The sequence below is a fragment of the Notamacropus eugenii genome, chromosome 5 (genome assembly GCF_028372415.1).
Source record: "Notamacropus eugenii isolate mMacEug1 chromosome 5, mMacEug1.pri_v2, whole genome shotgun sequence".
NCBI lineage: Eukaryota > Metazoa > Chordata > Mammalia > Diprotodontia > Macropodidae > Notamacropus > Notamacropus eugenii.
This window is the reverse complement of record NC_092876.1, coordinates 55,827,912-55,855,407: the sequence shown is the minus strand read 5'-3', so window position 1 is coordinate 55,855,407 and position 27,496 is coordinate 55,827,912. Positions and strand designations below refer to the sequence as shown.

Below are 27,496 nucleotides of genomic sequence, written 5' to 3'. Positions count from 1 at the left end.
TTTTGAAGTCTGTTCCCATATGTAGATGGGACCTGGTAGCACTCATCCTCCCTTGGCATTGACCCTGGTGAGTTCTGGCTCCCTGGTCCTTCAGCAGAGACTAGTCAGCCCCGTAACACTGTGATCTAAGCCAAGACTGATTCTCTTCAGGCTATGGATATGGAAGGGGTCTCAAAGGTCAAACTCGAAGGTTCGGTTCTTCATTTTACAGATGAAGAAATAGACCTGGAGAGATTAAGTGGCTTACTTACACAAAGTAACACAGGATTTGAACCCAGGTCCCTTGATTCCAGAACCAGTATTTCTCGTATTGTACTAAATTGCAAGCAGACATCAGCCTGGTGGTTCTCCCCCTTAGCCATTCACCTTGGGAGAATAAAAGGTGATCCCTCAGTTAAGTTACTTGTCTCAGGAGTCTGTAGCATCTGTTTTGTCCAATTGGACTATGTTTAGAAGATCTGTAAGGAGGAAAGAATGATGGAACAAGAGGGTGGTTCCTAGACTTGCAATTCTGAAGGATTTGGGAAAGAATTTAATAATGTGCTTGTTTTAGAGCTATCAGCTACTGTTATCTAGTACAAGTACAGTGTTAGAAGAAAGTCTCCTTCCCTTTACATCACATTCATGGTGCCCCCAGGTGAATATTCCTGTCAACTACTGACCTCCTTGCTGGGAGGAGTGGAAGCTCAAGACTGAAGTGACTTGGCAAGCATTAAACTTTGCGGCCTCTCTCCATAGCATCATCACTTTACAACCATAATGGACTTTGGAGGCTAACTCAGTGAACTGGTCCAAGTCACACAGGTGAGACTGGTCAGTATTCTTTCCACTGTCAGTCATCTGATATTTAGTGCCTCTTGGGGGCTAGGCACTGTAGTTATGAACTGGTGCCGTAGAACAAGGCAGAAGAGAGATTCCGCCTCCAGGAGGCCACTTGAATTGAGGAGGCAACATTCAGACACCAGGTACTAACATGAGGGGCATCAGGAAAGGCTTCCTGTGGAAGATGGGATTTTAGCGAGGGCAGTCAGGAGGCTGAAAGGACCAGATGTGGGGAACAACCAGCGAAAATAGCTGGAATCAGGAGGTGGGATGTCTTGTTTAAGGAACGGTGAGGAGGCCACTGTCACCCAATCAGAGAGGACAGAGAGGGAAATAGGGTGTCAGAAAACTAGAAAGGTAGGAAGAGCCCAGCTTATGAGGGGTTTTATGTATGATCCTGGAGGCTAATCTATTGTATAGGCCTGGGGGTGGTAGTGTCTCACATGGTCAGAGCTGCTGGACTTAAGGTTTAAGCTAGGAAGCCATCATATTCTTGACATCTGCAGGAAAGAATTTTCTTTTCAGGACCCCTAGGACCTTAGGTCTCCAGAAGCTTAGCTTATTGTAGTAACAGCTTACCTTTCTATAGCACTTAAAAGTGTTTTTTTCACAACACTCCCAGGAGTAATGTGAAAGGAGCAGTGTTTGCATTTTACTGTTGAGGTGACAGACTCAGAGGTGCTCATGGTCACACAACTCCTGGGAGTCAGAGGTGGAACTGGAACCCAAGCGTCTCCAGGTGCAGGTCCAGGACTCTTAGGGGAGAATTAGCTGGGAACTTCATTGATATGGAGACCCCAGGGCCTGGACCAGTTGCCTTTCTTTCCTGCCACCATTCCCAGCCAATGATGTTCATGAATCTACTGGGAAGAACTGGGAAGCCAGTGCGGTGTTGAGAGCAAGTGGAGGCCAGGGACCTGAGTCTCAGGGCCACCTCGCTATGACTGTGTGCATGTCTCTGTCCCCCTTGAGACCTTAGTTTCTTCATCTGCAAACAGAAAACAAATACTGCTATTGCCTGTCTCACAGGATTTTTGTGAGGCTCAGAAGAGATAATAGGGTAAGATGCTTTTTAACTGACAAAAGACTATATGTCAGTGGAAGCAGAGCTCTCATTTCCTCAGCCTTCAGCCACCACACCTTCCTGGCCTTATTATAGTTGTATGCTTGACACAGTGCTTCGCGTTGAATTGCTGGGCAGTCCTGCTACTGGGAGGATTTGGGCAGCGAGTCTGTGTTGTCTTGGGCTCCGGAGGAGAGCGTGAGGTCTGGCGTCTCCATTGTCTCACCATGGGTGTGTGGTGTTCTTGCTGCTTCCTAGGATTACATGAGAAGGTGTGTCCTGAATGTGAAAATGCTTTCACTTGTACTGGATAGAAGGACTACAAAATGCTTCTGCTGACAAAGGCTTGGGAACCCCTTCTGTGGACGTTGCTCCTCACCTTATAGTTGTGTCCATAAATCAGATTTGAGTGGTCTCTGGACTTTTAAAGGCGATTTTAGATCCTTGAGATCTTGATAATTGGAATTCACTGTAAACATGCTTTATGGTTATTATAGTTGCTCTGAGAACCATAAACTTTAAATTTCCTGTATGTTCTATCCCCAAACTCTTCCCTAGAATGTGGCTTTACCCTTTTTTGGCATTTAATTTTTCTTTCTCCTGTGAGAAAATACACCTCTGAGTACTATGAATAAAACAGACCAGTAAGTCCAATATTTCATTGGGTTGCTTGTGGGAGTATGGGCAAATTGTTTTATTCATGAGCATACAAAGTCCTTTCCCCACAAATCAGTTTTTATATTTGAATTCACTGTAGTCCAAGAATTTTTTCTACTTTCTTTGCTTGTACATCTTTAGGATAATGAGTAGCTGGAATATATAAATTTGACAATTCCCCTCCCTTAATTCTGAAAACTCCTTAATTATCCACAGCAGCACTGCGGCATGCAACATTGCCCTCTTATTCGCATCATTTAAATTCTTTAGGGAGTAGTTGCAGCAGGAAATAATCGTGGCAATTAGTTAATATTACAGTTTGAGATGTTGGGACTTTTAGAAGGGGGAAAAAACATCCCATACCTCTCTCTCTCCCTCTGTCCTTGCCTCTCTCACTCTCATGCCCTCTTGCCTTCCCCTAGTGGTAGGCAATTTAACTTCATTTTTGCTGCCAGAAGGGAAGAGGTATATAGATTAGGATAATCTTTTATTTCCATAATGACATCTTCTGCCTTTAAAAAGCTTTAAGGAAACAGTTTGTGAAGCTACACAACTGGAAATATCTGATCTATTTATTTTGTTTTGATCAATGGATCAGTATTTAAATGATGAAATTCTCTCTGATCCCAAGAAGAAAACTTTCAAATGTGTTGTTCTGCTTTTACTTAGTTTTAAAGACAAATGATTTGTTTTCTTTAGATGATAAGCCTTGAAACCCTCTATTTCTTGGTATTCAGTGAGGACCTTGGAGCAAGTGCTGCTGTGCACTGTCATTTGTAGCAGTGACATGGGACTTGGTTTAAACTAAAACAAGAATGTTTGTGTTCTTTGCTGTGTTGTGTTAGCTCACTTCTGAAATATGTGTGTGCAGTATGCAGCCTTGTCGTAGCTGATTTTTCCACATTTCCCCATTTATTGGAACTGGAACAGTATGAAGCTATGAACCAAGGAGATACAGAATGGTGATGATGGTGATGGCTGCTAGTATTTCCATAGCTCTTTAAGTTTATAAAGCACTTGGCAAATATTTTCTCATTTGATCCTCATAAGGACTGTGAGAATTGGATGCTGTTATTATCACCAATTTAAAGATGTAAAAACGGAGACAGGCAGAGAGATTCAGTAATTTGCCCAGTGTCACATAGCTAGTGTCAGAGGCTGGGTTTAAACTCAGATTTCCCTGACTTTGGACCCAACCCTTTATCAAGCAATGCAGACATTTTGCTCTGTAAATGAGCATTGGGACCTTTCCAAAATATATGGATTCCTGTTGTTTAAAAAAATAAATTTAATTGACATCTCCTGTTTTTCAGACCACAGTCATTATCCAATATGTCCCGTGACCTGATACGTTTCTCTCGTTACAAAAAACAAAGGCAAACTCAAGCACCCTAATCATGTCTGATAGTTTACATTATGCACTATTATGTACCCTACCCTTGTCCTGAGAGCAACCATGACTTTTCAGTGTGATTAGCGTGTAACAACATGCTCTTATGTGGAAAATCTCAGCTGGCGATCCAAATAGGCAGGGTAAGGAGGTTGAACTACATAGTGCTTATCCTGGTTCTTTTTCCACTGAATAGGACTGACTGACTTTTCATTCCACAAACATTTATTAAGTGCCTGTTGTGTGTAAGGCCAATTGTTAGTTACTGGGGAAGGACCATGAACAAAACAACATAGCCTCTGCCCAAAGGAGCTTACCACACAGGAAGGGAGCGTAGCATACATACAGATAACTGTTTTACAAAAAGAGCGACAAGTGCATAAGGGATCATGGCAAAGGGCTGTGAGAAATGTGGGTATGGGTAGCCACTGAGTTGGGCCTTTTAGGAAAGGAGTGGCTTTGCTTTGAATTCTGGCTTGAAACCCAAGATCAGCACCACTGATTTTACTTCTACAACTCTTATTCAATTCTGCAAAATTTTTATCACCTTCTTTGTGTGTGTGTGTGTGTGTGTGTGTGTGTGTGTGTGTGTGTGTGTGTATACACACACACTTTGGTGGCTAGGATGAATTTATATTTATATATATATATATATATAAACATCCAACAGCTACAATTAAGAAGTTTTCATCAGATCATACTGAGGTAAATGTATGTATTAAAAAACATTTTTTACAAAGCACTGTACTAACCACTGGGGATGCAAATAGGAAAGCATGCTCTCTGCTCTCTAGTAGGAGTCACATTCTAATAGGAGGAGGCTTCATCTGCCAGTCAGGTGGAAAGGGCCTGTCCTGTGGTTCTTATGGTGCAGCAGTGAACCACATGCTCCTTCATCTTCTCTGATGTTATTTCCTCTGATAAAGCTGTAGCCATTCCTAATGCACCGTATGACAATGCCAAGGACTTTGGGGCAGTAATTGTGCTCAGAAGTTTTGGACAGTTCTCTCATTTATTTATTAATTTATTTTTTTGTGTTACAGTGTTCAGCTTTTTTGACTTATCTTCTGGGAAATCTATGATCTATAGGTTTTCCCTATACCTCCTATTTTTGAGATTAGTATATTTTGGTAGGATAGAGAGCGTATTTTCTTAAAATATTGTTGATTTTTGCTTTTCTTCTAGATTGACCTTCACTTTTTTGTATGCTTATATTCTCAATCAATTGTTCTTTCTTTTGTTTCTTTAGTGACACTTGCCATAACAGATTCAAGCTTTTCCATTCTGCCCATTATTTTTTGTTATCCAGGACATAAATTCTGCTCCCATCATTCTCATTTCTCTTTTGAACCACTCATAAACAGCAGGTTGTGGCTCCATGTTCTCAGATCCCACAAGGTCCTCTGTCTTATCAAGTGTTGGATTGCTTGCCTTTGTTTTGTAGTATTTACTCATAAATGCCTGAACTCATTTTATAGATCTGGAGCCCACATTTCCTCCTGCTGCTTATGAGTTTTCTTGAGATCTTTTGTAATTTCAGTCTTTCTGCTCCCCTTATTTTCCTCTTTTCCAACTTTCGGACGCTCTCTCTTTTGCTGGTAGTTTCCCTGAGGTTTAGATCTAAGTATGTTTCTGTCTTCTCTCATGATGGACAATTGATTGTTTACCAGACTAGGTCTCTGTCCCAGGGGACTTTTGTGCAGACAGAAGTGGCCCCAGCTGGATGTTGCACTCCTTTCTTCAGGCTTAGTGGAGCACTGCCTGGCTTCCCCACAGAGTCCTGTCCTCCCTCGGTTCTCTCACGCAGTACTGGAGGTTCAGAGTGCTGCCGGATTGATTTCTGTTGTTTGATTTCCAATGCTCTGGGTGGGTGTGGGAGCTTTGAGCTCAGAGCGTGGAGTTGGGTTTTTCGTTGCATTGGGCCCTTCCTTGGGTCTGCTAGTGTAGCTTTGCTGCCAGTAACATGGTGTGTGTGGGGGGAGGGGATGCTGAGTGGGCTCAAGGTCTGCACCATCCATGGGGTTTTGTTGCTTCGAACCTTCTTCGAGGTTCTTAGAGGTAGTGACAAAGAGGAAGAACATCCCAGGAATGTTGGACATTCAGTGCAAAAACACAGCGGTGAAGTGTCGTGTGTGAGGAGCAGTGAGTAGGGCAGAACAGAGTGAAGTGAGGGGAGAAGTGTGTTAAAAGACTGAAAAGATAAGAAGGGGCCAGGTTGTGATGAGAGGGGGCCATGGGAGTTTAGGTATAGGAGGTTTGTGACATAATCAGACACTACACAAAGAAAGTCACTTTGGTGGCTAGGATGAATTGGAATGGGAAGAGACTTGAGGTAGTGAGTCCTATTAATAATTATTGTGATGGTCCAGGTGAGGGCTGCTGAGGGCCTGCTGAAGCATTGGCCATGTGAATCAGGAGGAGGAGACGTATATGGGAAATGGGGAGAAAAAATAACAAGATCTGGCCACTGACCAGATGTGTGGGATGAGGAAGAGAAAAGAATCAGGGATGACACTAAGGCTGCCAAACCTAGGTGACAAAGGATGGTAACACCCTTATCAGTAATAGGGGAGTTCAGAAGAGGGATGGGTTTGGAGAAAAGGTAATGTGTTCATTTTTAGACATGTTGAGTTTGAAGTCCCTCTGAGGCTTCCATCAAGTGGAAACATCTAATGATGCAGGACTGGAGTTCAGGAGGGAGACTGTGGCTGGATAAATAGATCTGAGAATCATTTGCATAGAGATGATAATTGAACCCAAGGGAGCTGATGAGAGCAGCAGGTGAGACAGTATGGTTTATTGGTTGGTTGGTTGGTTGTTCTTCATTCTCAGAGAGGTCCAGGATGAACGATGTCACTGTTGGAGTTAAGTATAGTGTGTCCGACTGTGGCTGATCAGACCAGTAGGAGTTCGGAAGACTCTGCCACAGATTGGGAGACAGCATAGAGAGAAGAGGGAAGAGGACCTGGGACAGACCCTTGGGGGCTCTGCATAGTTTATGGGCTGCATGAAGAGTCAAGAAAGTATATTGAGAAAGATAATTTAAATAGGAAGAAGAACCCAAAAGAACAAATTCACAAAATCCAGAAAGGAAAATATCCAGAAGGAGAAAGTGGCCAGTGTTATCCAATGCTCTGAGTGGTCAGAGAGGATGAAGATTGAGAAAAGCCACAATATTTGACAATCATGAGGTCATTGGTCATTTTGGAGAGGAACTGGGGATCCACACTGAAGAGGATTTAGAAGAGAATTCTAAGAGAAGTGGAGGCACCACCTGTAGAGGTTTTTATTTTTCATTTTTTCAAGGACTTTAATTGAGAAGGAGAGGAGGGGAAGGCAGGACAAGAAAACAACGTTAATAGTCAGTCACTATTTGTCCTGAGCCAAATTTTACGCCTATTGGGTGATATATGTATGTACCATATACAAGTATATCCCTATATGTACACATAGATACATTATACACATACATACACACTGTCAAGATTTCTCACATTTCCTAGTCTAAAATTACAATTTTGAGGTACTATAGATAACTTTGAAAAAACCATGTGACTGTGTTTATATATTCACCGTATATGTGCATTTCAAAGTCTCTAATAGACCATGGATATTGTGAATGAACTGTTATAAATCCATAATTGTTGAGCACTATTACTGCGTTATTTTAGATTTGAATTCCTTAAATCAGTTAAGAATGAGAGGAAAAGACCTCCAGGTATTTTCCTGTGATAGACTTGGTACCTGAAGAACAGGGTTCAGATTAGGGTTCCTTTCCTTATTGACCCTGAACCAATTGCTTAACCTCTTAGAATTTATTTCTTCATCTGTAAAATGTGGGGAATACTTCTATGTTCCAGGTGCATTATGAAGAAAATTCTTCAAAAATTATAAAATATACATGAATTTTGTTATTGCAACTATCAGCTTAGTGCTGGTAGGAATCCTATGCAACATAGCTGACCACGTATGATGACGGCCTTGGAAAACAGGTTCTTCTGAGCCAGTTGTTTTTAAAGCCATTCCTAGTCATAACTCCTAAGTGATCTAACCATTAGAGAATGCTTATTTTTTGAAAAAGAAATCCTTTTTCCTTTGCACATTCTTAGTGGCCAAGTAAATCCACATTTTAGACTGAATTAAATGAAGTTCTTCCTTAAACTAGATTTTGAAATTAAAAAAAAAATTAGAGATCTCCTTTAATTTGCTTTGGATTTCCTTTCTACTAAATGAGACAAGTAATGTTATTAATAGTTCATATCTGTAGAACTTTGGAAGGTCTTGTTGAGTTCATAGAATTTCTCTACCTTTTCTTCAACAACTAATGTTGATGCATAAACTGAAGTTATTTCTTGGTTGACTTTTTGCAAATACTTGTTATTACTATAATATTAGATGACTGGTGATCCTATGACATAAATGTTTCATGTTGCTTTTAGATACATGCTAAAACCAGCTTCACAGCTCCTTTGTCTCTCTGAGGGATGATGATGATACATCTGGGGGTTGTGCTGCTAAATGTTTAAGGACAACTCTCAGGGGTGGGAGTGAGAGGGTGTGTGCACACCGCACTGAAGTTCAATCTGTATTATTAATACTTTTCATTATTTTCTTAAGTCTAGATTCTAGAAAATCAACAAAATAATAAACCAAGCCCTGATATCAGAGGTATAAATGCTCACGCTGAAAATTTGGCATTTAGTTCTTGAGAGCAGATTCAAACTGGCTCCAGTACAATCCTGAATAGCACTTACAATTTAACTCTAACTGCCCTCTTTCTTCAAGGCCCATACATTCTGATACCTCATGACTTCACTGCAAAGCTAGAAAAAGATGAAGAAAAGCATATGGGAAAGCATGATTCAGTAAGAAAGGACTAGGAGCCAAAGATTGTAGACTACACAGAAAACTCATACCTTTATGTCATGAATACTTTCTTTGAGAAGAGAATCAGGCAGCCACCAAATAACCTCAAAAAAGTGAAGTATTCTATTTTAAGACAACCAGACTTCTGGTTTGGAAGTTATTCCTGATTCAGTTGTTTTTGTACAGCCAGACCACTAACTTGTCAGGGTAAAGATCAGAATTTGCAAAAAGAAAGAATAATAATGAGAAATATATGGCACAGAATCAGTTCTTAACTATTTTTTAAAAGTGACCAGAAATGAAAAAATACAGGAAATATATATTAGAAATGAAATATACTGATTATAGTACTTTTATACAGAAATTTAATGTTGGAGATCTATTGGTACATGACCAGAAGAGCTCACAAAAATGCATTAGTTGCTAACCATTTGACTGACTTGCTAAGTAGAGAGAGATGATGGTCAAAGGCAAGGCCACTTTGGAACATAAATTGATTTGTGGAATATAAAATCAGTTTAAAGAAAGCTTGGAAAGAGACCTAGGTAAGCAGTCATTCCAAGAGCATTTGATGATTAAAATAAATCTTCTCTCTGATAACAGTCTCTTCTCTTCTCTGACACTACCATCCCCTTGGTGCAGGCCTTCCTATCTTCATGCCCAGATAGTACAATAGCCTGCCAGTTGTTCTGCCTGCCATAAGTCTCTCCCTACTCTCCATCTTCTACTTTACCATCAAAGTGACTTTCCTAAAGTATACTTCCCCTCCCCAATAAAAGCCCTTAATAATCTGCCCTTCCTTCCACTGTTGTTATATTCTCTGCTTGACCTCCTGGCTCCTGTGATCCTTCCTCGACCATTTGCTCTGCTATCTAGGGGCATTGACCTCCTTGCTGTTCCTTGAACAAGACTCTCCACCTCCTAACTCCAGACATTTTCATTGGCGTTTCTCCATGCCTGGAATGCTTTCCCTCTTCATTTCTACCTTTGCCTTCTTTGGATTCCTTTAAGTCCCAGGTAAAAATCCCATCTTATACAGTAAATCTTTTTTAATTCCTCCTAGTTCTGGGGCATTCCCTCTGTTGTTCCTATTGTCCTGTACCTCATTGTTTGTGCATGACTGTTTGCCTGTTGTCTCCTCCATGAGACTGTGAATTCCTGGAAGATATGCACTTACTTTTGCCTTTCCTGGTCTTCCCAGTGCTTAGCACAGTACCTGGCACAGAGTAGGCAGGTAATCAATATTTATTGGCTCACTGACTAAATCTTGTTTCCACTATAGTCTTTTGGCCTTAGTTTCCTTATCTGTAAAATGAGCAGATTGAAAGAGGTGATTTTTTTGATTCCCTTCCAGGAGATGATTCCGTTTCTCTTGTCTGACTAATAAGAGATTTATGGCTCTTGGGAAAGAATCACATGCACCCTCGTGTGAAGTAGCTGAAGTGTGTGTGAGAACTTTCCCTTAAAAACTGTTGTCGTTTGAGTTGTATCTTATCTAGTATTTCATTCCCTGAGGATCAGAAGCCTTTGCCTTTTCTGCCACATTTTCCAGTTCTGACACAAATGTATTCTGGGAAATGCTTTCTCAGAATTACTTGACTTCCTTACCTCTGAACCATTTCTCTCCCAGGGTAGCTAATTCAGACTATCATTATTACATTTCAGAGAACCTAATGCTTGGGGAAAAAACTTCCTGAGTCACAGCATATCAGCATTTCCCCTGTGTCATCCAGCCTTGTCTCCCTCATATTCCCGATGAATGAGTACCCTCACAAAAGAGACAGTGAATTATTTTAATTTTAAACTGATTTTTACCCTAGAAAAGCTTTTAAATCTTGGTCTTATTCATTCCTACTAAAATACAGAAGTTGGCATGGGTTAAAGCCACAAAGAAAGTGGACTTTTTTTTAGTGACATAACTCTAGTCTCAAGAAGCTTTCAAATAAATGTTTGTTGATGCTATTCAAGTTATTGATATGAAAAGAATTAGCATAGAAAAAAGCAGGTACATTTTTGAAGCCTCTTAAGGATTTCATAGCTTTCCGACTCAAAATGACCCTGGATCTAGACTTTAATGCTTCCTCTTACTCCATCATCTTGGTTCCACCTCTCCGTGTGTTTCCAAAAAATATGTCCCAATAAAAGGTTGATTTTTAGCTTGAAATAATAGAATAGGAACCTTATTTTAGCACTCTCAGTTTAAATAAATGTGGCTTCTTTACTTTAGGACATCTGTGACTTTGTTAGAAGAAATGTATCTCCATTGACTGACCTGAAGAGAAAATGATCAGACCATTCTTGCTTATTGATTATCTGAAAAGTTGCAAATGGCAAGAATGTTTAATGTTATATACTCAATAGGAAAGTATATGTAGAATCTATACAGAATTGTATGCAGTCGTGGGGAGGGAGGGGGGGAGTGGGGGGTAGGTGGGGGGGATAAAATCACAATTGTATGGCAGTGATTGTTAAACATTACAAAATAAAAAAAAAAAGAATGTTTAATGTTTTTGCTTCCTTTTTGTCATGAATACAGGTAGCACTTGTGTTCATCTAGTTATTTTATACAGTTACAAGTTGTAAGCAGCATGATCTCAGAAGAATCACAAATACAGATGTGTGTGTGTTAGCCACTGCACTGTGGCAGCTAGGGATTCCTTGTACGCAGTAACACCAGAGAAACATGGCTAGAAAAGGGGCTGGGCTCCTCAGAGAGCAAGAGCCGATAAGTGGGCACTCTGAATATTGCTTTTTTGTATGGAGAATATGAAAGACTCAGAAGAGAGCTTCCATTGAGAAGCTGTGGACAGGAATCATTCAGAAGGAGAAGATACAGATGATCTGCACAAGTGAAGGCAGTGCTCACATTAGTGAGAGTCCAGTGACATCCGCGTACCATCTTTACTTTGCTTTAGAAATGAAATGTGCTTCTTAGAAAAATCCAGGGAGCAGTCCTGCATGAGTGAACTCATAATCATAGTTCTATAAGAATTGGACAGTCATAGAATCTCTCTAGTCTAGCCTTAGTACATGAAGGGCAGAGTATGGAGGGATTCTGAGCTGTGTGACCCAATCCCTGTGTGTTCCACTAGGAGGCAGTGAGCTGCTATTTGCTGAATCTATATAGTTAAGACAGAAACAGCCAGCAGCCAAGGGCAGAGAATGGAACGAGACAAGCTTGGTTGGCTATGTTTCTTTGACTGTTGCTAGGACATAAAAGGACAATGCTCCTTTTGATGATTTGCCACTCCTGATAATATATTTTGAAGGACTTTTTCAAATGATTTAATGCTTGAAGGAAACTCAGAAATGATCTAATTCAACTTCATCATTTTACAGATGTGGAAATAAAGGCCTAGAGGGCTTAAGTAATTTAGCACTAAGGTTGTACCTAATAGCAGAGCTAGAATTCAAACCGAAATCATTTGACCCCAAATCCATTTTTTTTCGCAGCAGAGGTGTGGGCCTACAATGCTCACTGGACAAGATTAAAATGTAATTGGGAAATATTTAACAAAATAAATGAATGCAGTAAAACATAGAAAAGGTTAATTTGTAGTTTTCTAAGTCACTATGTGGGCCACAAAGCCCCTTGTCAGTTAGTGAGTGGCATTCATTTCTTTTTGAGTGTGATGCCCGTGCTTTACTCTGTACTATGTTTTATGTTGTCTTATTTCAATCTGGAGTCCAGAGAAGCATTATATAATGAAATTGGGCCGAACCTTATAAGGCAAATTGTGCAGAATTTTCAGCAACTCTTGGCTGCTTTATGTTGCAGAAGCCACTCTCTTAACACTAACATTCTAGTGAAGGTAAGTGGTTATGAATCGTGGAACAAATTGTTCTCAGGAGAATTAAAATTTCTTGATGGTCCACAAATCTACAAAATGCTTCATATTGCATTGCATGACTGCATGCCTCCTCCCCTCTCCTACTGTGTTTTCTGTGAGGTCTCACCCTTTACACTGTAAGCTCCTTGAGGACAAGGACTGTCTTTCTTTTTCTTAATTGTGTTCCCGGCACTTATCATGGTGTCTGGCACATAGCATTGATCTATGTTTATGGATTGGGTTGAATGTATCATTGGGGTCAGTCATGTAAGTTGTTCTCCTAGTTGGGCTTATTTCACTCTGTTATTAGTTCACACTCATCTTCCCAGTTTCTCTGAATTCATCATACTTGTCATTTCTTAAGGGACAGTAATATTGCAGCACATTATAATATATGTCAGAATTTGTTCAACTGTTCTCCAATTAACGGGCACCCATTTAATTTCTAGGACAAGCTTTTTGTAGAGTGATGCAATTTGTCAAGATTCTCCCTTTTCATTTCACCTCCCACCTTAGATTTGGATCTCGTGATTTAAGGACATGGAATGTATAGAAAGGTTGAAAGAGCAGCTTCAGCCATGTAATGGTATACATCTCAGCACACATGGCTGCTTGTTTTATCTTGTTATCAGATGGTTTTCCAGGCCCAGGATGTTTGAGGATCCAAGATGGGGAGCGTGTAGAAACCAAAGAAGTGAGAAACCAAAGTAGAATGTGGAATCGCTTCACAGTTTTATCAGATTCTCTAGAAATGCAGTCTGATGCTGTCCCACCACAGTTGTTCATGTGTGAAAGTCTTTCTCTGATTTCACAGAGACAGAAATCTTGGGACATATCTAAACCAATTAGTGATTTTTCTAGAACATTAGTTGTTGTGTGGAGTGCCAGTCTGATTTTTCAGTTTCCCACATCTGCCTCATTATTTTTCTTTCTTGATTTGTCATTGAAATACCTGCAGATTCTATGAGGGTGGGGGGAGGGGGAGATTAGGAGAATGTTAATTGGTTTGGAAAAAGGAGCACATGTATTGGGAATATTCTTGTGTGGCTTTTTTTTTTTTTAACTATAAATCAAGTCTCCCCCCACCCCCAAATTTTTGCATCCATGGTCCTTGATAAAGATTGGCATGTTTATATTTATGTGCGTGTGTATGCTTAATTTTTTTTCTTTTTAATTATATATTACTTAGATTGCCCTCAGAAGTCCAGTGGTTTAATCATTTTGAAGGTTAGCCAATTCCATTTCCCTAATTAATGCAAGACCTTTCGTAGGATTTCTTGGTCCTGGGAGTTGAATTGCATCACATTATTATCCTGGTTATGCAGGGTCTGCTGTTGCCACAGTATTTAATCTCCATCTAAAGCTCTCATTAAATAACTTATTTTGTGTAGGAATGAGCTCATAAGGTAGTAAGTAATTAGAATTCTTTAGGTGAAAGTTGAATGCTCCTAGCTTGTAGTATAGTAGAGGGAATTCCTGTTCAGGGATGAGTTGAATTAGCTGTCCTCTGAGGTACTAAGGACCAGAAAGACCAGAGAAGTTATGGGTCTAAGATCATATACCGCATAGCATGGACAGTACTAGACTGCGCACCATCTGTCTCCCTTATTTGCAGTTTCATTACTATACTATATACTGGTTCTCCTGAGAAAACCTTGTTGTCTGTAATATGTGTACTTAAATGTAGTCCTCAGACATTTCAGAGTTATTTCCTGTTTAGGTTCAGTTTAGATCAAATGACCTCTAAAGAACAGATCTGGTCCTGTCACCTCTCTACTCAGTAAACTCCCTATTGCCTCCAGGATCTAATACAAAATTCTCTGTTGGGCATTCAAAGCTCTTCCTAACCTAGCTTCCTTCGTCCTTTCCAGTCTTTACACCTTACTCCCTAACATAATGCTCTTCAGTCCAGTGATACTGCCCTCAGAGCTGTTCCACAAAACAAGATATTCCATCTCTTGACTCCGGGCATTTTCTCGGGCTATCCTTCAAGCCTGGAATTCTCTCCCTCCTCTGCTCCTACTACTGGCCTCCCTGGATTTCTTGAAGTCCCAACTAAAATCCCATCTTTCACTGGAAGCCTTCCCTCAGCCCCTCTTAGTGCTGATGACTTCTAGTTAATGAGTTCTTATTTATCCTGTAATATAGCTTGCTTTGTGTATGTATTTGTTTGAACCTTGTCTTCCTCATTAGGTTGTAAGCTGTAAAGGAAGAGACCGTCTTTTGCCTCCTTTTGTATTCCCAGTGTGCAGTGTAGCGCCCACGAACACAGCAGGCACTTTCTAAATGTTTATGGATCGATTGATGGCCACTGAGGTTTCTTTCATGATGCAGAGATCATTAAAAGAGCACTAGATGAGGAGACCTGGGTTAAAATCTGACCTCAGATACTTATTTGCTTTATAACCTTGGACAAATCATTTCATTTTTTCAGAGCTTTTTTCCTTTTCTGTAAAAGGGGGATAATACTAGTGTAATTTGTTTCATGGGGTTGTTGTGAGGAAAACTCTTTAAATCTTGAAGTGGTATATAAATTTGAATTGTTTCCTTGGCAAAATAATAGATGATCTAAAAATTCTTAGGATATTTAAATATTTTAAATGGTTCCCCCTGCTACCTCCCCACCATCTAGTTAAACAGTGGGCACTTTATCACCAGTCATTTCTTGTGAAAGTTCCAACATTGTATTACTACCACCATCTGTTACTTTCACTACTTTTCTCATGCCACTGAACAGCGGTGAAGCAAATCATGAAACTGTGTCAGCTGGTTCTACTACAAATTTATGTTACATAATCTTAATTTGGCCCTCATTGGATAAGACAATCCTTTCCCCTTCTTCTTAATCCATTCACTATCCCACTTACCATAGCAGCTATTCCAAACCTTTTTATCACTTCTCAAGCTTTCTATAGCATCCCTTCCTCCCCACACTTATAGCCAAGGATCTTGCCTCATACTGCACTAAAAAAAAATGGGGGCCATTTACTGAGATCTCTTGTTTTCTCCCCTCCTCATCTCATGATTCTCTTCCCCTACTATCTTCTCCTGCGCTTCTGTCTCATGTGAAGAGTTAGCCCTTCTACTTCCCAAGGCAAACTCATCTACAAGCACATTCCATCTCATCTTCTCCAGAAGATTGTGTATCTCTATCATCCTTACTCAGTGCTGCCTCTGAAGCAGCAATGCAACAAAGTATGGGTCAGTTCTCTGCTACCTGTGCTAATTTTGGCCTAATAATTAATAACAAGAAAGCACAGGTGCTCTATCAGCCACCATCACACCATCCAAAAATGGAAGCATCGGTTTGGGGAAGTTGATTGCTGTGGATAAGTTCACTTACCTTGGTAGTGTACTTTCCAGGGATGTACACATTGACAATGAGGTTGATGAATGCATTGCCAGAGCTAGCTCAGTGTTTGGGAGGTTCTGAAGAAAAGTTTGGGAGAGAAGAGGTATTAGACTGACTACGAAACTGAAGGTCTACAGAGCTGTTGTGCTGAACTCATTGTTGTATGCCTGTGAAACCTGGACAATCTACCAGCGCAATGCCAGGAAACTGAATCACTTTCATTTGAACTGTCTTAGGAAGATTCTGAGGATCACCTGGCATGATAAGGTACCAGACACTGAAGTCCTTGCTCAAGCTGAACTGCCAAGTATTCAAACTATGCTTCAGAGAGTGCAGCTCTGATGAGCTACCCGCATTGTTCGAATGCCAAACCTACACTTGCCTAAAAGACAGTTTTATGGAGAACTCACATAGGGCAAGGTCACCCAAAGATGGGGAATATCAGAACTACCCAGATTCTATCTAATTAAATTTGGTTCACATTGCTTTTGTGCCTATTTCATTTATGGTTTTAGAAATGGTTCATTTCATGTCCTGTCACATTCAAAGTTTCTAAGAAAGATTACTTCTCTTGGAACAACGTAGCTAGAGGGACATTCCTTTTCTACTGCATTCTACTTCTCCCTCATTCTCCACAGTTGTCTGACTCTTTGGAGGCATTTTCATTGAAGTATTAATTTAGAGATTCTTGACAGTTGTGGCAAATTTAGTTAGTTACTTAGATCACAAGCAAACTAAGAAACGGTTTAGATCGGTGGTGTCAGACTCAAATAGGACCTGCAGGCTCCATGACGACATCGAAGCCCACAAATTAACATTATCTGTGTTGTGTTGTATTTCTATTTATTTTGTTCAATATTTCCCAATTTCATTTAATCCATTTCTGACTTCTGAGGTTTGATACTTCTAACTTAGGGAGTGTTGCCTTCCTTGTTACTTCTTAAAAAGATCAAACGTAGATGATTATTTCAAGGAGAAAAACCCAGCAAGATTTTGTCTTTAAGGGATAGTCATTATACCAAAAGTTTGGGGAAACTAAGTAGATTTCTAATTATTTTGGCACTTGTTGGGAATACCACAGTAAGAAATAGATCAATTACAAATGAAGAAAACTGAGTCCTGAGACAAAGGTGTCATTAGGAATCCTTGAAGATTTGTCCTGAGCCAGCAACAGGCACCTGTCTTTACAGGCTATAACTAAAGTCTCATAGCTTGGTATTAACATTGATTTATAAAGCAATTTGCACAAGTTTCTCTCTTGTTTTGGAGGTTGGGCAGTGACTGCCTTGAACCATGTAAGATATAAGTATCCCTAGTCTGTGTTTCATCCTGGACACTCATCACATTCCCTCTTAATCATCCTTATCCCATAACTGAACATGACAATATACTTAAATATTTACTATTTCTTTAAAATAAAGCATGCAATATGTTTTCTTCCTTTGTTTCCAACTCGTTTCAATGTGAATAAAGCTAGTTCTATTAGCATTTTAATTCCAGCTTCTGTAGACAAAAGTTATTAAAAATTTTGAGGTAATTATTGTTTTTTTATTTAGTACTAAAACAGTAATTTTAAGGGCTATATTAGAAAACTAGTAATTTTCTATCATCGACTGACAGATGTTTTACCCACAAATGAGATCTCCTTTCAAGCTTTAGGTAATTATGAAGATAGGCAGTTTGATTTTCTTTTGGCATTTCAAAACTCGGTTCCATCTTCCTGTTTTCTGGGCTTTGTGGCATAAGTTCCATTTTTCTCTCTTCAGGGGCAAGGTGATCCATGAAAAACTTGAGCACTGTTTATGAAAAGACTGCATTCTCTAACCATACTGTTTTTGATTCCTTTTAGGTTCTTATCCCTCTCCTAAAGCTGGAGCTACTCTAGTGGTGTACAAGGACTTGCTTGTGTTGTTTGGGGGCTGGACACGGCCGAGCCCTTATCCTCTGCACCAGCCTGAGAGGTTCTTTGATGAAATCCACACTTACTCGCCTTCCAAAAATTGGTAAGCCTTGCAGAGGAGAGCCTGTGATTGTGAGTCAGGAACCTCTTGCTCTGAAAGCTTTAGCAGTGAGGAAGGGCTAAACAAAATAATGGTAAATTACCATAAGAAATTCTGAATATGAAGAAATCAGAAGGGCTTGGGAATACTTACATGAACTGATACAGTAAAACAGCCAGCACTAAGAAAACAGTAGACATAGTGAGTAGAGCTGTGCACATGACCAGAATAAAAGTAGACCTGATGTTTCTTGGTAGAAGAGAGGAGATTCACCCTCTTCTTGGTAGAGGTCAAGTCTGTGATGGGAAATGTTAGTTTTGCTGAACTACCCACCCTCCCTTTTAAAATTTTGTGTTATAAAGATTAGCTTGCTGGGGAGGGAAAGAAGTATATCTGTAAATGAAGATGACATTAAAAACAAAATAATTAAAGAACATTGGCCCACATACTTGCCATTTGAGATTAATAAAAGTTTCTTGTAATGAAAAAGTAGGTTTAGATGCTATGGGACTATTAAGTGACTGTTCTTCTGAGTCTAACTCCAGGTATGGGTAGCAAGAAAGGTGATCTGAGCCTCCAACACTTGATGCCAGTAAGCTGATGAGATGCTGGTATGAACTGCATGGGTGATCTCAAGGAAAGGGTGGGAGAGTGGCTGTTCAGCCTGGGCTGAGGTGGGATTCTCCTGACTCAGTTTCCCTACTAACACTTGGCAGACTTTAAGTCTGGCTGAATGCAAGTGGATAATCTAATCCTGCCTGGAATTGACATGAAGTTGGGGAGATGTTGTTTCCCTGCAATGTCCCTACTCTTGGTGGCAATTTCCTATAGTCAAGAGGTTTGTAAGCTTAATACCAGATCTGTTCAATTATAGATTATTGTAGGGGAACATCCGAGGTTGTCTAAAATGAAGCTATTGGGTATAGGACTTTAGACCAACAACAATAAGTTAGGGTCCTTTAATTCTTAGTAATACCGTGGAGACAATTAGGTCAAGAGCTTGTGAAGTTAGCAACATTAATATTATTTGTGTCTCAGTTGGTTAATGTTTAGAAAAAAAATTTTCTTTTGTGGTCCATATTGTAAATGCTTTAAAAGGAAGTATCACCTGACCAAAAGCTGGAATTGCTTTATCTGTTATAAACTGTGTTAAAAATAATTAATAATAATTAAAAAAAAAAAGAAAGAAAGAAAAAGTAGGAATGATTGCTACCTGTAGTCCTGAAATAAGTGATAATAACCCTGTTGGTGCCTTAAGACCTTGGCTGCTCTTAATCTTAGAATGCCTTGAACCTTGAGAATCCAGCAGTTTGCAAAACAGATGAGTCCTTATCCCTCCTGTATTTTCCCAGACTCCTAACAATTTGAAAATTTTTTCCTTACCAAATGAAAACAATCTCCTTTCTCTGTAATGAAACAAATACTGTGCACAGGGCTTTTCCATAGGAATGCTTGTTAAATGTTGTGTAATCGGTTCATCAAGTAAAAGGAGAAAAGTTGCTTCTTGCTCATTGTAGGCCTCATTCAATATATCATTGAAGTCATTGTTCATATGAACTGCCTATAGTACGAGTTTAGATATAGGTTTAAGGAATACGGCAGGATGCAGTTGGGGAACGTATAGTATGCTATTAAGGTGAGTGGCTTCAGGGGTTTAAACTTAGATATCCTGATTCCTTTCTGTCATCTTTCAATAGGTGGAACTGCATAGTAACGACTCATGGACCTCCACCTATGGCAGGCCACTCCTCCTGTGTGATAGAGGACAAGATGATTGTCTTTGGTGGCTCTTTAGGATCCCGGCAAATGTAAGTGTATGCAGCTTGTTTCCCCATTCAGAATGATCTGTACGAGGAGTTTTCTTTTTGGATTGTTCTGAAAGCACGTGGATATCAGGCATGTCTGACCTCAGCTTTGGATGTAGAGGCAGTGAGATCATCCAGTGCACAGAGCGCTGCTCTTGGGGTCAGGAAGGAATGGATCCCAAGTCACTGACTAGCTGTGTGGCTTTGGCCAGGACACATCCTTCTCTGAGCCTCAGTGTCCTCCACTGTAAAAAGGAGGAGGTTAGACTCAGTCATCTCCAAGGTCCCTCTGATTTTGTGCCGTAAGTCCAAGAGGACCATAGGACAGAGATTTTGGACAGTTCAGTTTATTTGCTAAGTGCATCCTGGGTGTAGAGAGAGTGCTGTGCTTAGTGCTAGGGGAGGAGCACTGTCTTCATAAAATAGGGTCTCCTGGGGGGCACAGGCGTACAGGGATAAGACGCAGCTCTAGGGATCATCTCCTCCTCTTAGGTGTTGTAGTTCAGTCCTTGAGTTTCTTTGTGATGTTCAGTTTTGTCACCTAAGGGTAGCTGGGGAGGCTTCATGGAGATGGGTAGAGTTTCAATAGGGCTTAAAAGGATAGGTAGGAACTCACTGAACCTCGAGGAGGCTGATTGGAAAGGATAAGAGGGAAAAAGATGTGGTCATCTTTATCAAAGCTTCCTGTGTCTCCTCTTCCCTGTTACTGTGTGTAGGACATAGTCTAGGACAGGGGTGGGGAACCTGAAGCCTCAAAACCACATGTGGCCTTCTAGGTCCTTGGGTGCTGCCTTCTGACAGAGTCCTACAGAACAAATACTTGTATTAAAGGGATTTGTTCTGTGAAGTTTGGATTCAGTCAGAGGGTCACACTTGAGGAACTAGAGGGCCACATGTGGCCTTAAAGCTGCAGGTTCCTCACGCCTGGTCTAGTACCAAGAGACTGTGGAATCCAAGCATGTTATTATTTATTCCAGTGACTGTCAACTTTAACATTCAGCACTTCCAACAACTGTGCCTGGTGTTCTGTTGTGAAATTTCCAGGAGTAAAATTGTTCTAGAAAAGGAGTCAAGGAATACATCCTTATGTATTCAGGAAATCCATTTTAATCTATTGCAAGTTATTTTATATTAAAATGACGAAGGTAGTGTGGTGCAATGGAGAATTCTGAGTCAGAGGATTGAGTTCAAATTCTAGCCCTGCCACTGGTTACTGGTGTGACCTTGGACAAGTCACCTAACCTCTCTGGGCCTCAATTTCCTCAGCAGTAAAACAAGAGGGTTAGGATAGATTCCTTGTATAATCAGCTTTGTGACTGTGTTCTTATCTTCTAGGAGCAATGATGTGTGGGTCCTCGACCTTGAGCAGTGGGCCTGGTCCAAGCCTAATGTCTCTGGCCCCAGCCCTCACCCTCGAGGTGGCCAGTCTCAGGTGCCTAGTACTTACAATTATTCTTCAACAGATTCCACAGCATATTTTGGTTGGGAGCAAGGGTGGAGGAAGTCACGGGGAGGGGAAAGGGATCTCAAAGCATCTACCACATGATTCTAATATGCCCTCAGCTAAAGAGAATTCATTGTTCTCTTCTGCTTGCATTAAATTTCTAGCTCTTAATGGATCTTGCTTATTTATAGTTGGTGCTGATTTTGCCTTTCCTAAAGCCTTGAGTTCACTTATCACTTTTGACAAGAGATGCTTCATTGTATGTGACCTGCACTTCTATTTTAATATCTGACCAACCAAAACAATGGTTGTAAGGAGGCATATTTCACTGAAATATAAGGAAAATTTTCCTAGTTTCCCTTGGTAGATTTTTTGATTAGCAGTTGAGTGACTTTGTCATGGACCTGGTAGAGCATGTTCCTTTCAGATACCTGTTAACTGTTAAGAAGACCTCTGAGGACGTTCTACCTTTGAGGGTCTCGTTAGCAAGTGAATCACCAGTAATTTGTTTATATTAAGTAACAAGAATTTTCATAATTATGGGAAACTTTAGGGGATATTAGCAACTAGAGTGGTCACATTTCCTGTTTTGGGAGTGATTTGGTTATTAAGTACCTGCCACCAAGGCATAAGGCCTTGTGTGTTTATGAGATTATTTTAAATTTCTTCTCTTTTCACCTTCCTTTGGCTCTTCCAGATTGTCATAGATGATGAAACTATCCTGATCCTTGGAGGATGTGGTGGCCCAAATGCAGTAAGTACAGAGAACACTTCCGTAGAGCCAGCTGCTTTGGGGATGGTTTGGAAACATGCTTCTTAGACCCCAAGCCACTGGAAAACTTTGTCTTCACCTTCCCTTTGTCCATGATGTTCCTTTGTCTCACTCCCTTTCCCTTAGGGAAAGCTGCTAGTGAGCATCCCTTTGGTGCTTCACTGAGGGCTGAGAGGCAATGAGGGAACATCTGGGGGAGCACTGAACGGAGGAGAGGCTGGATTGGCATCCTGGCCTTGGGTGGAGCTCCTTTCTGGGTCCATAGGATGGCTTTTAGTGTGTCTGTCAGGAGCTCTTGTACTTACAGATGGAAACTGTAGTCCTAACTTGGGTGGCTGGCCCTTTTCCCCTGTTCTTGAGATTTATTTCCCTTTGTTTCATAAACACCTTTTATAGCAGTGTCTTGTACCCAGTAAGGATTTTGTAAATGTTTGTTGAATTGGGCAAGACTTGAAATTTTGATCATCTTTTTCAAAAGTCACAAGCCAGGGTGTTTTTGACTTAGAATTTGTCGATTCTTTGTGAAGATAGATCTATTCTGTGGTCCTATATCTCTTGTGACCTCTGTGCCATGTGCCTCTTCATGAAATATCTCTCACTGAGGCTGAGTTGCAGTCATGTCTGGGTTTTTCCTTACAGCTGTTTAAGGATGCTTGGTTACTGCACATGCACTCTGTTCCCTGGACCTGGCAGCCTCTCAGGGTAGAGAATGAAGACCATGGAGCCCCAGAGCTGTGGTGCCACCCAGCTTGCCGGGTAAGCCTGGGAAGAGACCAGCATATGGGAGGGACAGTTGGCCTAAGTGTCCATGTTAACTGAAAAGCTAAGTGTTTGAGGATGTCTGTGGGACAAGTAAGTTTTCTCAGAATGCTCAGGTGATCTGGTAGCCTCTCTCTGTCACTAGGTAAATTGATAGGCTCTAGCCCTAGCCCTGTAACAGCTCTCCCATAGATGTTGCTTTGAATCAGAGAGCATACACCCTGAGCATGTATTTCTTAAGTACAGTACCATAGAATCTCAAAGTCATCCTGGCCTAACCCACAGGGTGAAAAGACTGTCTTCTGCAGTATCTCTATAAGTGGTAATGGGGCTGCTCTCCTGTCACTCTGATCCGACTCTGGCCACTGGACCCAGAAAGCTCCAGAGGAGAGAGAGAGGCTGATGCCCCTGCACAGCCCTGCCTCGCTTCAGTCCAGTTCACTTGCAGGTTACGGCATCATCTCCCTGATGTCATGGTCCTCTTCAGGAATGAAGGACAAACCACAGTAGCAATTCATTTTCTGCTTGAACACCTCCAATGCAAAGGGCCCCACTGCCTTTTTAAAAATTTTTTTTTATTCATGCTTTTTGTTTTTTTACGTGACCCTAATTTTTCCTCGTAGTCCTCCTTCCGTACCCACAGAGCTATGCCAATTTAATGGAACAAAAAAAGGAAAATGAAAAAAATCAGCAAAACTAATCAACATGCTGAAAAAGTTGGAAAATACATGTAGTGTTCTGCCCTTATAGCCCTTCCACCTCTGCAAAGGAGTATATTGGAGGTTTTTTCTCTAATCTTTTCTTTCTTTTTTGTTGTTTCTGATTTTGCAACTTTCACTTTTGGTGGGGGTTTTTTGTGGTGGTTCTTTCTGTTTACATTGTTGTACTCATCATGCATATTGTTTTCTTGGCTCTGCTGACATTCACTCAGCATCGGTCCATGTAAAACTATTCATACTTCTTTGTATTTGTCATTTCTCAAGTGCAGTGATTTTCCTCTTCCTTACTGCAGTGGTTTAGCCATTCCCTGACCTGAAGGTGTCTACTTGGTTACCCAGTTCTTTGCTACCACAAAAAGTACTACTATAAATATTCTATTGTATACTATGTATACTATTCTTAAGAATGATTTCCTTGGGGTCTCTGCCTAGTAGTAGAATCTGGGTCAAGGGGTATGGACATTTTAGTCACTTTATTTGCCTAATTACACATTGTTTCCACCACACTCAGTGGTGCTGATTCCCAGCTCCACCAGCAGTGCACTAGCTGCCTGCCTTTCCACTCTTCTCTATTGACTATTCCCATCTTTTGTCATCTTTGCCAGTTTGCTGGGTTGGAGGTAAAACCTCAGGGTGGTTTTGATTTTCATTTCTCTCCTAAGTAGTGATTCTTTCCCATGACTGTTAAGGAATCTGAAATTCTTTTTAGAACTGTTTATATCCTTTTACTATTGGGGAATGACTTAGTCTTTTATAGACATGTTAATTGTTTCTTTAGGATACCAAACTGTGTCTAAGAAATTTGATACTAAGATTTTTTTCTCCCATTTGACTAATTCCCTTCTCATCCTAGGGACATTAATTTTGTTTGTATAGAGGCTTTCCAGTTTCATGTAATTGAAGTCATCTGTTTTATCTTTTGTAATTGCCTCTGTCCCTTGTTTGGATAAGAATATATCTCTTACCCATAGCTGTAAAAGGCATATGACCTGCTTCTTTTTTAATTTTTTTTTACTGGTTTGTTTTTTGTTTATCATACATTATGTTGTATAGTATTGGTCTAAACCTTATTTCTGCCACACCACTTTTCAGTTTTCCCAACAGTTTTTTATTAAATAGGAAGTTCTTTCCTAAGTAAATGATGTTTCCCAGTTTATTGGACACTGGTTTATTGAATTCAATTGTTTCTGGTTCTCCTATGTCTACTCTCTTCCATTGATGTATATGTCTATTTTTAACCAATGCCACATGAATCCACTGCCTTCTGAGGCAGCCTGTTTCACTTTTGGAAAGCTCTAGGAAAAGTTTTCTTCTGTCGAGGCTAAATCTGCCTTGGAAACCTGCCTTTCTTACTCTTCATTCTGACCTGTAAGCCAAGCTGAGTTTGTCTAATAATCCCCCTTCAATTAATTTCCAAGTAATTAAAGACAGTAATCATGCCTTTCTTCTCTCAGCTAAATATCCCCAGTTCTTTCAGCGAGTCCTGCTATGACATAGTCTAGGGCATCATGGTCTATTCCACCTCTTCCCTTGTGGTCCCCAGAGTTCTGCACAGTATTAAAGATGGGGTTCAGTCAGGGCAGAAGAGAGTGGGAGGGCCATCTTCCCTGTTCTGGATGCTGTCCAGGGCAGGCTCTACATTTGAGCTTGCAGTCTGTTAAAGTTCCCACATAGATTTCACCCAAGCTGTGATTGTAGCCTTTGATGAGATTCCCTGTTACCTGGCCTTTGTCACTGAGCTTTAGGTAGGAGAGGCGCAGAAAGGACTCACTGGGTTTGAGCCATACCTTCCCATCCTCTCCTTCTGCAGCTGATGGCTTGTTTGGTTTTTTTTTTTAACTCCTGTAGAATCGCACATTTAGTCCTGTTACATTTCCTCTAAGGAGATTCAGCCCAGTATTCCAGCCTGTGAGGCTCAGTAGCAGAGTTGATCAGTATTTCTTTGTCTTTCAGGTGGGCCAGTGTGTGGTGGTTTTCAGCCAGGCTCCCAGTGGAAGAGCACCTCTCAGCCCAAGTCTGAACTCCCGCCCCTCTCCCATCAGCGCCACTCCACCAGCTCTGGTGCCTGAAACCCGAGAATATCGCTCCCAGTCTCCAGTAAGGAATATGGATGAAGCTCCTTGTGTCAATGGTCGTTGGGGAACCTTACGTCCTAGGGCACCGAGGCAGACCCCGTCGGGATCCCGAGAAGGGAGCCTTTCCCCTGCCAGGGGTGATGGCTCACCTATCCTCAATGGTGGAAATTTATCCCCAGGAGCAGCAGCGGTTGGTGGGGCTTCCCTGGACAGCCCTGTTCAGGCAGTCTCTCCAAGTACCCCATCATCAGCTGAAGGCTATGACCTAAAAATGGGGCTTTCTCTGGCTCCCCGACGAGGGTCCCTGCCAGATCAGAAAGACCTAAGATTGGGATCGATGGATTTGAATTGGGATCTGAAACCTGCTTCCAGCGGTAGTCAAATGGATGGCGTGGAGGCCAGGACAGTTGGGGGGAGTGTGAGGAATCCTCCAGAGCAGACGAATGGAGTCCACACGCCTCCTCACATGGCCAGTGCTCTCACAGGAGCTGTGTCCCCAGGCGCTCTCCGGCGGAGCCTGGAAGCTGTCAAAGCCCTTTCCTCTAAGGGCCCACCTGCCCCTGCAGCACTGAGTCCCCCATTGGTATCTTCCCCTGGCTCTCCAGGGAGCCAGAGCTTGAGCAGTGTTGAGACGGTGCCCATCCCACGCCCAGGGCCCGCCCAGGGTGATGGGCACTCCTTACCTCCCATCGCACGACGCTTGGGCCACCATCCACCACAGTCTCTGAACGTTGGCAAGCCCTTGTACCAGAGTATGAACTGCAAGCCCATGCAGATGTATGTGTTAGACATTAAAGACACCAAGGAGAAAGGGCGTGTCAAATGGAAAGTATTTAACAGCAGTTCTGTGGTTGGCCCACCTGAGACCAGTCTGCACACAGTGGTCCAAGGCAGGGGGGAACTCATCATCTTTGGTGGCCTCATGGACAAGAAACAGAATGTGAAGTACTATCCCAAAACAAACGCCTTGTACTTTGTGCGAGCGAAAAGATAATATGGCAGAAATTTGGTTCCAAACCTTTTCCTTTCTGTGGCTTTTAATTTGAATCTTACACTGTCATGCAGGCATTGGGCAAACAAAGAATCAAACAGCCCCACAAACCAAAACCCCAATTCCCAAGCTAGTGCTCGCTCTGGGCTAGGGTCAGATCCCCATTTAAAAAACAAATTATATAAAATATATCTATATCTATATCTATGTTCTATGGCCAACTCTGTTTACAAAAGGGGAGAAATCTCCGTCTGGTTCAGATAAAATTGTCGCTGTGTGTTAGCACAGGCTCTGCTGCCTTTTTCTATTCTGCTGGTAATCAGACCAAGAATTTAGGGAACAGATCACCCATTATCAGGTCCCTTCAAAGAGAACTGAAGAGTCCCAGGTAAGAAGAGGTGCAGGAGGGTGTGCCCATGAGCTCATGTCCCCTGAGAGAGATCAGTGCATGCAGGGCCAGCTGAGCAGTGGTAATGACAAATGGAGGAGACAGTAAGGAAGGGAAGTCATTCCATGTTGGTGCCAGGATCATCATGTATTTGTACCCAGCCCACAGGGCCCCCTGGTTGGAAGGAGTAGGGCTAAATCCTTTGTTTCTCATTATGACTATCACTGACTGTCATATTTGTTTGGGAGCTACCGAAACCCACATCCCCTTCACTTGCTCTCCTTTAAATGTCATCTTGTGGAATCTGCTTTTCCTTCTTGTAGGATTTCTATGCAAATGTGGGTATTTGGGGTTATTTACAGCCCTACGCTTCACACTTTGCAGATGAAAGTAAAATTGAGACTTGGAAGCCTAAGATGATCACATACTTCTCAGATATATTTGGGGGGGGCTTGACTTTTTTCCCAGCATCCTTAACAAGCCAGTGGAGGATTCAAAGAGGCTTTGAATCGTCTGAGACTTTACACGTAAGATATTTTTAGCACCTTAAAATTGCTTTCTCT

The 27,496-nt window shown here is 41.3% G+C and overlaps 1 protein-coding gene across 5 annotated transcripts in view; it reads left to right on the top strand.

The window, feature by feature from the left end:
• FBXO42 (F-box protein 42) overlaps positions 1–26,827 on the top strand; it is a 103,031-nt gene extending 76,204 nt beyond the window's left edge. For all 5 annotated transcript variants that reach the window (XM_072609021.1, XM_072609023.1, XM_072609022.1 and 2 more), the window contains 6 exons: positions 17,830–17,983; positions 19,678–19,788; positions 21,121–21,217; positions 21,927–21,983; positions 22,641–22,757; positions 25,433–26,827. In XM_072609021.1, the coding sequence (XP_072465122.1) occupies positions 17,830–17,983; positions 19,678–19,788; positions 21,121–21,217; positions 21,927–21,983; positions 22,641–22,757; positions 25,433–26,548 (1,652 nt within the window). In that variant the 3' untranslated portion in view covers positions 26,549–26,827. The remainder of the gene's footprint in view (positions 1–17,829; positions 17,984–19,677; positions 19,789–21,120; positions 21,218–21,926; positions 21,984–22,640; positions 22,758–25,432) is intronic.
• The last annotated feature ends 669 nt before the right edge of the window (positions 26,828–27,496 follow it).